This window comes from Mirounga leonina, unplaced genomic scaffold (genome assembly GCF_011800145.1).
Source record: "Mirounga leonina isolate KUSES-001 unplaced genomic scaffold, KU_Mleo_1.0 Mir_104, whole genome shotgun sequence".
NCBI lineage: Eukaryota > Metazoa > Chordata > Mammalia > Carnivora > Phocidae > Mirounga > Mirounga leonina.
Genome location: NW_023270231.1, coordinates 20,962,640 through 20,978,353, shown reverse-complemented (window position 1 = coordinate 20,978,353; position 15,714 = coordinate 20,962,640). Strand labels below are relative to the sequence as shown.

The 15,714-nt window shown below is 37.9% G+C and overlaps 1 protein-coding gene and 1 non-coding gene across 2 annotated transcripts in view; both read left to right on the top strand.

Annotated features, from left to right (window-relative positions):
• DCP2 (decapping mRNA 2) overlaps nucleotides 1-15,714 on the top strand; it is a 57,180-nt gene that overhangs the window by 27,140 nt on the left and 14,326 nt on the right. Inside the window, exons 5-8 of the mRNA XM_035015399.1 lie at nucleotides 12,076-12,228; nucleotides 12,350-12,462; nucleotides 12,553-12,660; nucleotides 14,616-14,751. Of these exons, the coding sequence (XP_034871290.1) occupies nucleotides 12,076-12,228; nucleotides 12,350-12,462; nucleotides 12,553-12,660; nucleotides 14,616-14,751 (510 nt within the window). The remainder of the gene's footprint in view (nucleotides 1-12,075; nucleotides 12,229-12,349; nucleotides 12,463-12,552; nucleotides 12,661-14,615; nucleotides 14,752-15,714) is intronic.
• On the top strand, nucleotides 15,469-15,571 carry LOC118017667. Its single transcript, XR_004681205.1, has one exon. It is a non-coding gene; the product is annotated as a U6 spliceosomal RNA (small nuclear RNA).

Here is a 15,714-nt window from a genome sequence, read left to right as displayed (position 1 = left end):
TTTTGTTCTGTTATAGTTCTCATATATGTTAGTCAGTAGCCTAGAGGCTTTGGGTAAGTCACTTAATTTCTCTGTGAGATACACATTTGTTAAGAAGAGTTACTTAAAGCGTTCATAACTAGAAGTATCTTTAAAATCTAAGGTGTCAGTGGTTAACTTTGAGATATTTTTGAGATGGCAATATGAATTTTGTGGCATATCTCATTTGGAACTGTTGCCTTATTTATTTTTGACTCATTTTTTCCTGCAGCAGTGTTCACCACCTGGTTTGAATTTGGATGTAATTATTAGTGAGCGATAGTAATTAAAATTCTTATAAACTACTAGTAGTTATTTAACACAGAAAAACCATTAGTGGTTATTTGGAGTAGGATTTAAAAAATGATTAAAAGTGCTGCATTTTAAATTTAGTATGCAACAGCTTATGTAAGTAAGTGTTTTGAACAGCTTATAGACAAAGCCATTTTATGCAGGTAAGTGAAGGTTTATTTATGCATACCTCTTAAAATTGAAAGCTGTTTAGGTAGTAGGTGAGAAACTGACACACATTCTAAGCTTTCCATTTCCTTTTTGTCTATGGTAGGAGATGAAATGGAGCAGTTGTAAAGTCTCCCTTTTATGTCCTCAAACTTTGTGGTTCTCTTGCTCAAAAGGAAGGACAAAATAGAAATCATAGCATCCTACTTAGAGGAATTGATGTGTAGTTCTGTTCATAGAGTTAGATTAGTCCTATAGCAGTAAGGTAATTGTCTGGGTCCAGAAAAGACACTATGTTAACTAGGAAACAGGCTAAATTTGGACTAAATTTGGTGAGATCAGCTGTCTCTGTAATTGGATCTTTTTGAGGGAACTTGGAGGAAATCAAATATTTAAACTTGCAAAACTGAAGAGAAGTATCCCATGCCCAAAGGATTATCTACATCTACCACTAGAACCTTTCTTCTGACCAGTTTTATACACTGTATTATAAAGAGGATGATGCAGAAATAAGGTATTGGAGGAGGGGATGGGAGAGAGGGGCAGAGGCAGTTAACCTGTGAGCTGAGGCACCCAGTTTTCACTTTAGTTTATCTTACTTGTTTGTTTTCTGCTCTGGGATACTAAGGTAAAGGATTGTCCGATTCATGTGGTGCTAATTTCAATAATGATTATAGATCACCATCGTTTGTAAGAAAGTAAATAAAATTTATTAGGGCAGGGGGAGTGGGAGAATGGAGTGTAGATGATAGGATGCTATAGAGAATCTTGTGGGGAGGGATACAGCCATTACGGAAGATGATCGTCTCCACTTTATAGGAGAGGAACTGAAACAGAGCAGTTTGGTAACATACCAAGGTCTCACAGTGAGCAGCAGAACAGGGATGCAAAACCCTGGCGGTTGGTTCCGGAGTCTGTGTTCCTGACTACTACAGTATAGGCAGTCAAGGAATATTGTAAATGGTATTTCTAAACACATAGATGAAAACGGAAGGAATTTGTGATTTTTAAGTATATGTATTTTCTAATAATATTTACCTTTCTGATTTGAATCATGATTTTTTTTCCCCCCGTTTTAGAGTTTTTGTCTTGCTCTGAGGAGAGCACAGATATTCTTCGGAACCATATTCTCTTAATTTCAGGGAAAGATTTTTTCCTTTCGATAATAAGAATTAATCCTTCTAACCTTTCTGATCCAAGAAACATCCTCTTTTAGTTGATAAAGGAACTTGTCAGAAGAAAACTTGTCTTTAATTTTTGTACATTTTGGGATGAGAATTTGACTTTTATTTCTGATTTTTAGATGGTTACCTCTGTTATAAAGAGAGAAAAGTTTTAGGATTAAAGTTGAGCATTGCTTTATTAGTTCAGTCAGGCAGACATAATGAAATACCACAGTCTGAGTGGCTTAAACAACAGAAATTTATCCCTCCTAGTTCTAGAGGCTGAGAAGTCCCAAGATCAAGGTGTCTGCTGGTAAGATTCCTGGTGAGGGCTCTCATCCTGGCTTGCGGGGGCTGCTTTCTCACTGTGTGCTTATGTGGTCTTTCCTGGGTGCCTTTGTGAGTGCAGAGAGTGTGCCATGTCTCTTCCTCTTCATATAAGGGCATGAGCCCTATTGGATTAGGTCCCCAACCTTATGACCTCATTTTACCTTTATCACCTCCTCACAGGCCCTCTCTCCAAATACAGTCACATTGAGTGTTAGGCCTTCAACATGAATTTTGGTGAGACAAAGTTTAGTTCATAGCAGTTGCCATTTTGAGAAATGAAAAGTATTCAACTAGCAGTCCTAGACTTGTAGTGTGTCCTTCTGCCACTTGGTGGTACTGCAGTACTGTTTGGTGGTGGTAGGGGTGGGACGTACCATCTATGTTAAATTTGAGTTTAAAACCAGATTGGGATATTACCACAAACTTCTCTGAAAAAAACAATGTTCCTTTTAATTTTCACTTGTATTAACCTATAAGGAGGAGTTCTGTCCTAATTTTTTTAGCTGCCATTAGTTAGACTTAGGCTGATGCCTTCAACACTTTTTCTTGGACTTTTAAGTTATGCAGTTCTGTCATGGGTGCTTACCCTTCTTTTCAGTTGCTAATGACATATTAATTTGGTTTATTATAGTTATGTTACTGTTATTATTTCATTACATGTGGCTGTCCAGGAGTGTTTTGTTATAGCAGAAGCTGACCCATCTTTTAAGGGCTGTGTATGTGGGCTGAACTGAAAGAAGCAGTGGCAGCCTTCTCAGGGACAAGGTATGAATAATTGTCAATAGAAAGCTTAGTGCCGTCTTCCTTAGTAGTTGCCAATCCTTGACCTCTCGGTTCACCTTTCTTAATTGGGTTCTGATTACTTTTATTCAGTGAAGTAGATTTAGGACAAAGATGTGAAAAATGTTTTCTAGATATTCTTAAAAGGATGCGTTAGGATAACCTCAGTATATTTTTATTGTTAGTGGTGGTGAAACATCAGTTGTTGCACAAGCAAATGATACTTGGCAGTTCACTTGTTTCAGGATTTATTTTGGTGTTTTTACTTAGCAAAACAATATATTTTATTGTAATGAAACTGACATTATGCATTTAATCCTGTGTATTGTGATTTAATTTTGATAGAATTCCTACAGAGGAACTGTTGGTAGATCTAGTCTACCTCTTCCTATAAGTTTATAAAAGGACATTAGATAGTAGGTAGAGGATTTCATTATCTGCCTGTGCTGGTGCTTTTTGAATAGCACATTTTTAAATCTTACTTAGGGATTTTTATCTGATACCATTTGAGAAGTGAATGCTTTTTTATGTGCCAGGAAAATTAAGTATTATAATACAGAAATGAATTTGATCCACAGGAGATGGTATTAAAATTTTTGTCTTTGGTATCTTTATGTGTAAGTGAGCTACTAAACACTTTTCCCAGTAAGTATGATGAGAGTGGATTCCTAACTTTAGAGGCAAATCAATTATTATCACTTCTAGAATTGAGAGATTATATCTTTTACTTTATTATACTTGTTATACGTTTGGTTGTACAGGGTTTGAAGCTGCCTGTGTTCAGCGCTGATGGCTCTTTTTATTTTGCCTCCTATTGTACCACTTCCTCCCATATGATTCCAGCTATAGCCATTCCCATCTCTCTAAATGGAATGCCTTTTTCTTCTTACCTGGCAAACTCCTATTCATCTTTGAAGTCCCAGCTCAGGTGTATCCAACGGAATAGGATGCTGTCCATGACACCTTCTCCAGATAACCACCCCATTTCACAACTCACACCTCACCTTAACCCAGAGCTTAGTTATGTATTCCCATAGTACTCACTACCTCTTGGCATGTATGTCCTATTACAATTATTTTCTTTAGACTGAGCTCCTTAAAGAGCAGTGCTTGCTCTATTAATTTCTGAAGCCCATGCATAGGATGGTAGCTGTTAACTTACTAAGCACACAGTACGTATTTGAATGCACTAAAGGTATTAATATTGAGATAATTTCAAGTAGTATAGAGCAAAATAACACAAAGAATAGATTCGCCTGCTAATATTTTGCCATATTTGGTTTATTATGTTTGCTATATATGTGCATATGGTTTTTATTTTATTTTTTAAAGACTTATTTATTTGAGAGAGAGAGCCCAGTGAACACAAGTGGGGGTGGCGGGAGAGGGGCAGAGGGAGAGGGAGAAACAGACTCCCCTCTGAGCAGGGAGCCTGATGCAGGGGTTGATCCCAGGACCCCGAGATCATGACCTGAGCCGAAGGCAGACACTTAAACAACTGAGCCACCCACGTGCCCCAGTTTTTTATTTTTTAAAAACGATTTATTTATTTTAGAGAGAGCACAGGAGCGGGGGGGAGGAAGGGGCAGAGAGAGAGAGAGAGAATCCTAAGCAGACTCCCTGCTGAGCATGGAGCCTGATGCAGGACTCAATCTCATGACCCTGAGATCATGATCTGAGCCGAAATAGAGTCAAACGCTTAACTGACTGAGCTACCCAGGCTCCCCTAAAGATTTATTTATATATTTTAGAGAGAAATAGCGTGCATGTGCGTGTGTGTGTATAAGCACATGGTGGGGAGAAGCAGAGGGAGAGTCTAGACTCCAAGCTGAGTGTGAAACCTCACACGGGGTTTGATCTCATGACTGTGAGATCACAACCTGAACCAAAACCAAGAGTCGCACGCTTAACCGGCTATACCACCCAGATATCCCTTGGTTTTTATTATTATTGCTGAATAATTTAGGAGTAAATTGCAGACATCCTGCACCTTAATCCCGAAATACTTCTGCATATAAGTTTTAAGAACTAGGAAGTTCTCTTATGTAATCTCAGTGTAATTGTCAAATTCAGGAATTTAACATCGGGAGGTGTTGTTATCTAATGGGCATTTAATGTTCACATTTCCTAATTGCCCCACTATGGTCCTTTTCAGCAGTTTCAATCCCCTTCCCCAGACAGGATTCTCTTCCAGGCTCAGACATTGTGTTTGCATTTAATTATTACATATCTTCAGTCTCCTTTAATTTGAAAAAGTTCCTCAGTCGTCTTCAATACTTTTTTTTTTTTTTTTAAGATTTTACTGATTTATTTGACAGAGACATAGCGAGAGAGCGAGCACAAGGGGGAGCACCAAGCAGGGGGAGAGGGAAAAGCAGGCTCCCTACTGAGCAAGGAGCCTGACAATGGGACTCAATCCTTAGCTGACTGAGCCACCTAAGCGCCCCTCAATACTTATTTTATTAAGCATGTATGTAGTTAGATACTATTTGTAACACAAAGTTAACAGGTTTTGCTCACAAGGAACTTAGATATACTATTTACTTTCAGCATAGTTTCTCACATACAGACTTACATGACTAGGTGTGTATACTTATTTCTGATTATAAATACTATTCAAGGAAGGAAGCTAATCAGAACAGTTTAATAATTTTTATGTATGTATATATCTGAAACTACTATCCAGATCAAGATATAGAATATTGCCAACACCTCAGAAGATTCTTTCCTGCCCCTTCTCAGTCGATACACAGTTTTCTCACACCTCCTGGAGGGAAACACTACTTTGCCTTTTATCACCATTGATTAGTTTTGCTTGTTCTTGAGCTACATATTAAAAGGATTTTGCGTTACTTTGTGTGTTTGGATCGATATAAGTCTGTGAGATTCCTTTATATTGTTGCATATATCAGTAGTTGGGTTTTTTTTTTTGCTCTTTAGTATTCCAGTGTACAGATAGATACAGTGCTTTATCTCTTATGCATTGGATTGTATCCATCTTTTGGCTATTATTATTTTTTTCAAGACTTTATTTATTTGAGAGAGAGAGTGAGCATGCAAGCACAGAGGGAGAGGGAGAAGCAGACTCCCTGCTGAGCAGAGAGCCTGGTGTGGGGCTCAGTCCCAGGACCCAATAATGACCCGAGTCGAAGGCAGATGCTTAACTGACTGAGCCATCCAGGCACCCCACTTTTGGCTATTATTAATAAAACTGTTGTAAATATTCTTGTCTGTCTTTGTTGAGGTAATTATTAAGCTTTTATTTCTCTAGGTGTGACTCGGTCATAAAGAAGATGCAAACCTATTGCCAGTAGTTTTCTGGGTGGTTGTACCAATTTACATTCCTACCACCTACATATGAGAGTTCTGGTTATCCAGGCCTACATGAGAAATTCAACAATTTTATTCCATGTTTATGGATTGGAAGAATTAATATTGTTAAAATGTCAATACTAGGGGTGCCTGGGTGGTTCAGTCGTAAGTGTCTGCCTTTGGCCCAGGTCATGATCCCAGAGTCCTGGGATCAAGCACCATGTCGGGCTCCCTGCTCAGTAGGAAGCCTACTTCTCCCTCTCCCACTCCCCCTGCTTGTGTTCCCTCTCTTGCTGTATCTGTCTCTGTCAAGTAAATAAATAAAATCTTAAAAAAAAAAAAAGTCAATACTAATAAAAGCCTTCTATAAATTCTGTTCAATCCGTATCAAGATTCAATGGCATTTTTTTTATAGAAGCAGGAAAAAACAGTCCTAAAATTTGTTCAGAACCATAAAAGACCCGAATAGCCAAAGCAATCCTGAGAAGAACAAAGTGGGAGGCATCACACTTCTGGTTTCAAGCTGTACTTATAAGGCTTTAGTCATCAAAACAGCATGGTACTGACCTAAAAACAAAAAAATGGATCAGTGGAACAGAATTGAGAGCCCAGAGATAAACCCAAGCATATACGGTCAACTAATGTTTCACAAGGGAGTCAAGAAAACACAAGGGAGGAAAGATGGTCTCTTCCGTAAAGGGTGCTGACAAAATTAGACATCGACAAAAGAATGAAACTAGACCCCTGTCTTAATACCACTCATAAAAATTAACTCAAAGTGGATGAAAGAATTAAATGTAAAACCTAAAACCATGAAGCTTCTGGAAGGAGATATAGGAAAAGAGCTCATGGACATAGGTTTTAGCAATGCTTTTTTAATGTGATCCCTAAAGCATGAGCAACAAAATAAAAAACAAGTGGGACACGGGGCACCTGGATGGCTCAGATGGTTAACTGTCTGCCTCCTGGGATCGAGCCCCAAGTTGGGCTCCTGGCTCAGCGGAGAGCCTGCTTCTCCCTCCCTCCCTGCTCATGCTCTCTCTCTCTCTCTCTGTATCTCTGTGTCTGAAATGAGTAAATAAAATCTTTAAAAAAAAAAAAAGTGGGACTACATCAAAATGAAAAGCTACAGCAAAAGAAAGCATCAATAAAGTAAAGAGACACGGGCGCCTGGGTGGCTCAGTTGGTTAAGCGACTGCCTTCGGCTCAGGTCATGATCCTGGAGTCCCGGGATCGAGTCCCGCATCGGGCTCCCTGCTCGGCAGGGAGTCTGCTTCTCCCTCTGACCCTCCTCCCTCTCATGCTCTCTGTCTCTCATTCTCTCTGTCTCAAATAAATAAATAAGATCTTTAAAAAAAAAAAAATAAAGAGACAGCCTATAGGATGGAAAAAAATATTTGCAAACTATTTTGGGGGTTAATACCCAAAATATATAAAGAACTCCTAGAACACAATAGCAAAAAACCCCCTAATAATCCAATTAAAAATGGGCAAAAGACCTGAATAGACATTTTCCCAAGGGAGATACACAAATAACCAACAGGTAGATGAAAAGATATTCAGTAACACTAGTCATTAGGGAAATTGCAAATCAAAACCGCAATGAGAGAAAAAAAAAACCATGATGAGATATCACCTCATACCTGTTAGAATGGCCTGATTATCAAAAAGATAAATGACAAATGTAAGGATGTGGAGAAAAGAGAACTGTTTTGTACTGGTGGTGAGATTGTAAACTGGTGTAACCACTATGGAAAACAGTATGGAGGTTTCTCAAAAAAATAGAACTACCATATGATCCAGGAATTTCACTTCTGGGAATATATTCAAAAGAGACTAATACTCTAATTTGAAAAGATACTGTAGCCATGGTCATAGCATTATTTACAGTAGCTAAGAAATGGAAACAACCTAAGTGTCCATTGACAGTTGATAAAGAAGTTGTGGGGTGTATATATTCATACACACCTGCACACAAAATGGATATTATTCAGCCATTATCAGGGAAATCCTGCCATTTGTGCAACATGTATGGACCATGAGGGCATTATGCTAAGTGAAATAAGTCAGAGAAAGATAAATGTTGTATGATCTCAGTTATATGTGGAATCTAAAAAGAAAAAACAAAAAACCAGTCTCAGAAAAAGAGATCACATTTGTTGTGCCCAGAAGTGGGGATGGGGGCTAGGGAGAATTGGAGGAACATGGTCAAAAGGTGCAAACTTCCCATTATAGCTTGGTAATAGGGGTGTAATATACAGCATGATGACTATAGGTAACCACTGCTGTATGATATATATGAAAGTTGTTGAGAGAGTAGATCTTAAGTGTTCTCATCACAAGGAAAAAAAAATCCCTTTGCCTTTTCTTTTTACTCTATATGAGGCAAGGGTTGCTAACTAAACTTAAGGTGGTAATTTCACAATATATGTAAGTCAGAGCATTATGCTGTACACTTTAAGCTTATACAGTGATGATATTTGTCAATTATATATCAGTAAAAGTACAGAAAATCTTATGGTCGTTTTACAGTATATACAAATATCAAATCATTGTGTTGTACTGAAACTAATAGAAGAATGTTATCTGTTAATTATATCTCAATTAAAAATTTAGCCATTCTGATGGGAATGTAATGCTTTATCATTGTATTTTTCATTTGTTTTTTCTTGAAGTTTAAGGATTTTAAGCACATTGTCATGTTCTTATTGGCCATTTGAATGTTTTCTTGATTAAGTACCCACTTACATGTTACCCATTTTTAAAAAGTTGGGTTACTTGTCTAATTGATAGGACTTTCCAATATATTCTGGATTGTATTGTGAATGTCTTGTGGTTTATGTCTTCCCTTTGATGAAGAGAAGCAGTTTCCTGTTTAGGTATCCCAGTCCTTTTTTTTTTTTTTTTGGTGCCCCAGTCTTAATTGTTATAAATCTAATATCCATTAAGGTTGATTTATAATCAAAAATGCTTTTAAGCTCTATCTCAAGCAGTAGAGTAGACCTTTGTTTTAAGTAAAAGGAAAACTAAAGCATCTGGATTTTGCTTTCATGCAAACATCAGATAGCATATATGCATTGCAAAATAAATCCACATGATGGTTTTAATTACATTGTCTTGTGTATATAAATGTTAAGATTTGGGGAGGTATGAAACCTCTGTCACTGAGCTTCAGAATGTTGTTCTGGAAAAGATACATAGTTTTGCTGTGTTTGAATGTCACTGACCACCTTTAATAGACTGTTTCTCTGTATACCTACAATACCTGATGTAGATATAAAGAAACATAGGACAAGAGAACTTCCTTTTTTTCAATACCACAGATGTACTTAGATACCCAGTCTGACATTTCCAGAAGTAGGAAATACAAATAATGTTTCTCATTTTCTGTATACCACAGAACATTTTTTAAGTGAGTATATTCACCTAGTTTTTATTTTTTTAAGATTTTATTTATTTATTTGACAGAGAGAGACAGTGAGAGATGGAATACAAGCAGGGGGAGTGGGAGAGGGAGAAGCAGGCTTCCTGCTGGGCTCTATCCCAGGACTCTGGGATCATGACCTGAGCTGAAGGCAGATGCTTAACGACTGAGCCACCCAGGCACCCTTCACCTAGTTTTTAAATTTTTTCATTTTTTAATGAAGAATAGGAGGTTTAGCATACTTAGGGGCTTACTGAAAGGGTGACAGAAATGAGTTGGGTGTCATGGAGGAGCTTAAATTGGGAGTCCTAAACTACACATGTCTGGGAGAAGGATAGCTGTGCCTTTTTTGAGGAATGTAGAAAGAGGTACATGAACTGACAGAGAGGGAAGAGACAATGAGTAGAAATAGCTCCTTCATACCTGTACCTTGTAAGAGATTCAGGCCTGTCCATGTGTTTTAACATCTTCTGTCCCACTGGTTGGTTAAGAGATGCTGAAACCAGAGGAAAGGGGAGGAACTGGGGATGTGTAAAAGATCCACAGTGGGTTCTAGCCACTGAGAATTCAAAGCCTTTTTGATTGGTGGGGGTGAAGTTGGGAAGGCCTTTGTCAGAGTAATACAAATGTTATTTGAAGGAGAACTTTAAGGCCAGAAGAGACCAGTGGTTTTTTACTTTATACAGAAGCCCAGTGTGTTAATCAGAATAAATGTGGTTTCTCTGGTTGAGGGAAGAGGTGAAGGTTAGATGTAACATCAGTTCCTGAGATATATGTTCTCCTAGTTCCTCCTCTTCCAGCCCTTGAGGCACTGCTGAGGGAAGGCAGTTTAGAACCACGAGTCTATTTCACTGGTTTTCAGTTTTTTTGCATTCACCTCCCCACCCCCAGACCCCCACACATGGGGTTGTAGCTGTACTTTTGGAATCTGTCCATTTAAATGTTAGGATTAATCACAATTCAGTTTTCATTTTTGAAAAATAGTTTGGTTTTTTTTTTAAATTTTATTAGAGAGCAAGAGAGAGAGGGTACGAGCAGGGTGGGGAGGGGCAGCGGGAGAAGGAGAAGTAGACTCCCCACTGAGCAGGGAGCCCAATGCAGGACTCTGTGCCAGGACTCTGGGATCATGATCTGGGCCAACGGCAGATGTTTAACCGACTGAGGCACCTAGCCCAAAAAATAGTTTTATATGTGTAAGGCAATTTTTAGTCTGTAGCTTGGCGTACCTGTAGATTTGTAGATGCTGTGATTAAAATCCATATGTGGTCCCAGTATGTACTTTCCACAGACTGGGAACTGCTGCTGTATTCTAACATTTTAAGAGTTCCAGACTCAATTATAATGTGTTTGTGTTTGGGGGTGGGGGTGGCATTCCTAACACCAACAAGCAATTGTCAGATACTGGTTGGGTGTCCTACAGTTCAGCTCAGTTCTGACTCTGTCTACCTGGAAATGGCATCAGATTCTACAGGTTAAGGGCTCAGTCCTACAAGACTGCCCTTTACTTCAGATAACACTTGCAAGTCCAGGTTGTTGTCTGTGCTTCTGACCTATTGGAGGTTCCAAAGACCCCCTCCTTGGGTTTAATTTGCTAGAGTGGCTTTCAGAACTGAGAGAAACATTTTACTTACTTGATCACCAGTGTATTTAAAAGGATATATAACTCGGGGCGCCTGGGTGGCTCAGTTGGTTGAGCGACTGCCTTGGGCTCAGGTCATGATCCTGGAGTCCCGGGATCGAGTCCCGCATCGGGCTCCCTGCTCAGTGGGGAGTCTGCTTCTCCCTCTGACCTTCCTTCCTCTCATGCTCTCTGTCTCTCATTCTCTCTCTCTCAAATAAATAAATAAAATCTTAAAAAAAAAAAAGGGTTATATAACTCAAGAACACCCAGATGGAAGAGCTACAGAGGGCAGGATATGGGGAAAGGGTGCACTTCTATGTTGTCTCCTAGTGTACCATTCTTTCCAAATCTCCACGTTCACCAACCTGGAAGTCATGTCCCCCCACTTCCTTGGGTTTTTATGGAGGCTTCCTTATGCAGGCAGGGTTGATTTAATCATTGGCTGTTGACCATTGAGCTCAGTCTCCAGCCTTTCGTCCCCTTCATGGAGGTTGGAGGTGGGGTAGGGGCTGAGGGTAGACTGAGAGTTCTAATCCTCTGATCCCTTGGTTGGTTGTCCTGGCAATCAGCCCCCCATCTTTAGGTGGGATCCAAAAGTCACCTTAGTAACATGGACAAAAGGTACCTTGGTTGCTTTCATCGATTAGGAAATTCCAAGGGTTTTAGGAGCTTTGTATCAGAAAGGAGATGAAGACCAAATAATATATATTTCTTTTTGTAAATCACAGTATCACACATCTTCCTTCATTGAATAGGTGAAGAACTTGGGCTTAGATATATAAAAGGGTTTATCCATAGTTGAACAGTTCAGAGCTAGAACTAGATCCTAGAATATTTTGATTTCTTGTCTGGTGTTTTCATGCCTTTAATTGCCTGGATATTTCTGAGTTTTTGTTGAAACAAATTTTAACAAACTGGAGATCTAACAGCAACAATTGAAAATCGCCATCTCAATTTGTTATTTCCAGGTCTTTGAGGAAACTGGTTTTGATATCAAAGATTATATTTGTAAAGATGATTACATTGAACTTCGAATCAATGACCAGCTTGCTCGTTTGTACATCATTCCAGGAATTCCAAAAGACACAAAATTTAACCCGAAAACCAGAAGAGAAATTCGGGTATGTAATTGAAAGTATTTTCAGGCTACTGGACAGTATCCCAATTGAATGAAGTAGGAAATTGCTTTTAGAAACTCCTTGATGATAATTAACTAAATGAATTATTTTTTGTGTGTCTCAGAACATTGAGTGGTTCTCCATTGAGAAATTGCCCTGTCATAGAAATGATATGACCCCGAAATCCAAACTTGGTTTGGCACCTAACAAATTTTTTATGGCCATTCCCTTTATCAGGTATGTTCCTATTTCTTGAAGTACAAAACTAATTCTGGTTGTTTTTTTATGTAGCTAAGTTTTAAGAGTGAATTCTTAATGTTTCCGTAGACCACTAAGGGACTGGCTTTCGCGGAGATTTGGAGATTCCTCAGACAGTGACAATGGATTTTCCTCAGTCGGTAGCACACCAGCTAAGCCCACTGTGGAAAAATTGAGGTAAAGAAATATATTCATAGGATTCCTACTTTCTGATAGTTTTTAATGCCAGTAGCATTTTCCTTCTGAAGTTTACAGAAGTGTTGGATTCCTTTTTGTAGTATATTATTTTGTTACTGGTCTTAGAGATAATAGAAAAAAATTTTAAAGGGTTTTTGATGAGATGAAAAAGGTTAATTGGAGTTGGAAAGGAGCTTCAGGCACATTTTAAAATAGTATGCACAAGAGGGTACCAACTTTTTAGATGGGTAGATAGAACATGAGGAAAAGAAAAAAAATCTGCCACTGTGTGTGTTGCTATTGTTCTCTGTTCTCATATCCTACTTCAGAGACCATTGCATCTCTGAAGATTGTTGAATAGAGGATATATTGAGGTCTGTTTTTGTATAGGGGAGATGAGGAATGCTGATGTATAATTTGTTCAGAAAGATAGAACTGTGAAGACTTGGGCTTGCTGCTTTTCTTTCCCTAACAAAGACTGTTGTACTGTAAAAAGTGACTGTTACATGGACAGGAACCACAAAGAACATTTTCTTGGTTGGAACTTAATTATATCCAAATGGCAATTATAGAGTAGGCTGAGCAAATAATTTTGTTAAATAAGCGTATATATTTGTAATAAGCTTGCTAGAACTTCTATATGTTAGGTTCAGAGAGTTAGTTGCATTATACATTTTATTTAATTTAGATGTTCTGATTCTGTCTGAGGGCTTCAAAGATTAAACAGGAACAAACCACATCTAGAGTTAATATTTTTTTAAATACATAGGGAATATTCTATCTTAGTTGGGTTTTATGAGGACAGGAGCTTGGACTAAATGCCTTGAGAATCATTTCTGCCGTTCAGAACCTGTGATTATAATCAAGTTATATACTACTAGACATAAATGAAACAGTGTAGGAAAATAGGAGTGTAGCTAAGATTTAAAAGAAACATACTATTAAAAAGTTACAAAGTCGTGACAGTGTTTGGAAAACAGTGGTATGACTGTTCATGTTTGGGAGACACAAACCATAGTTTGTGATGTGACTCCTGTATCTTTTAGTCCTAAGGCTTTGTGGTCTTGGAGAGTGGAGTAAGGACATTATGAAGCAACTTGAACCAAATTTCAGGTTTCTTAGGCAAGGTGGTATGTTTTTAGCATATAGACTAATGTCTGTGATGATGTGTTGGAGGAAATACCTGAATTTTGTTTCAAGAAAGTAGGCATGCTGCAATTTTATTATAATTTTTAAATGGGAAAGGAGAAGAACTCTGAAATATTCAGAAACAATCACTGTAGTACAGTTCTTTGGATCAGTGACTCTGGACTGTTACTATACATATATGCGGTACTATAAAGTGGTATTTCTTTATTACAAAATACTGTGTGAGTACAACCTTTTACAATCAAATTCTTTCACAGACCTTTATTTAATTTGCTCATCTATTGTCTTGGGCCCCTTAATTTTTTGCTTTAGAATATAGCTTAAATTTTCAGATCCTCTTTTAGCATGGAAGGGATTTGTAACCGACCTGTGTAGGATCAAATTCCACACTTCAGACATCCTGGTTGAGAATGAGCTGTCTCTCCTAATAAGAAGGAATATCCACTTATATTTGTTTGTTTCAACTAAATTTAGAATTTTCTTCAGGTTTTTAAAGGTATAATCACTTATAGGGAGGAGGTAATATGGATAATTTAGGAAAGTTTGGGATTAAAAATAAAAATAACACCATTCATTCATTCATTCAAGAAATAGTGAACACCAGGCACTCCTCTGGGTGCTGGGAATAGAGCAGTAGGTAAAGCAGATAAGAATCCCTCCCTTACGGAACTTGCATTCCATGCGGGGAGGTAGACAGTAAATAGGAAAGTAAAGTTTGTGATCTGTAAGATAAACTATCAAGATGTTAGAAGAATTTTAAGTGAAAATTTTGTGATCTGGTTTTTATTTTTTAAATCTTGGTGTAGTCGAACCAAATTCCGCCACAGTCAGCAGTTGTTTCCTGAAGGTTCTCCTGGTGACCAGTGGGTAAAGCACAGGCAACCACTGCAGCAAAAGCCATATAATAATCATTCTGAAATGTCTGACCTTTTAAAAGCGAAGGTGAGTGATAATACATTTAAAGATTTTCATAACTTTAGATTTGACTTTGAAATGTATCTGAATTGAAGAATTGCAGATTAAGAGTTACAGAGCTCTGAATTGTTGATCAGACTTCTGTGTTCCTGACTTGTGATTTGAAGCGCAACTGAACTTCATAACCTTTACAGTTTTGGTATAAATACAGTGTAGTAAGTAATAAAAATTAGCATCTGACTTTGATATATATGCCATCAATGAAGGGTTTATTATTGTGTTGTATTCGAGTGCATGATTATACCACACTTTATCCATTCTACCCTTAATGGACATTTTGGTCGTTTCCAGTTTTGGGCTTTGCAAACGGTGCTGCTATGGATATTTCTGTACGTATATTTTGATGAGCATTCTTTTGTATATAGATAATGAACAGAATTTCTGGATCACTGGATATGCCTGTTCTCAAGTTATCCCCAACCAAATATATGAGAGCTCCGCTTGTTGCACATCCTTACTAATTCTTGGCATTATCTGTCTTTATCATTTTAGCCATCCATTTGGCTGCCACTCTTCTTTGTTTTCATTCTTTTAAAAAATATACTGGGCTCATCAAAATTACAAACTTTTGTGCATCAGAGGACACTCTCAAAGAGTGAAAAGATAATATATTTGCAAATCACATATCTAATGTTAGATTAAAATCCAGAACTCCTCTAACTCAATAACAAAAAACCCCAATTAGTGCTCACTTCAGCAGCACATATCCTAAAATTGGAATGATACAGAGAAGATTAGCATGACCCCTGCACGAGGCTGACAAATTCGTGAAAAAACCCCAATTTAAAAAATGAGCAAACAACTTGGATAGACATTTCCCCAAAGAAGATAGGCAAATGGCCAATAAACACATGAAAAGAATCTCAGCATCATTAGTCTTTAGAGAAATGCAAATCAAAACCACACTGAGATACCACTTCATATCCATTA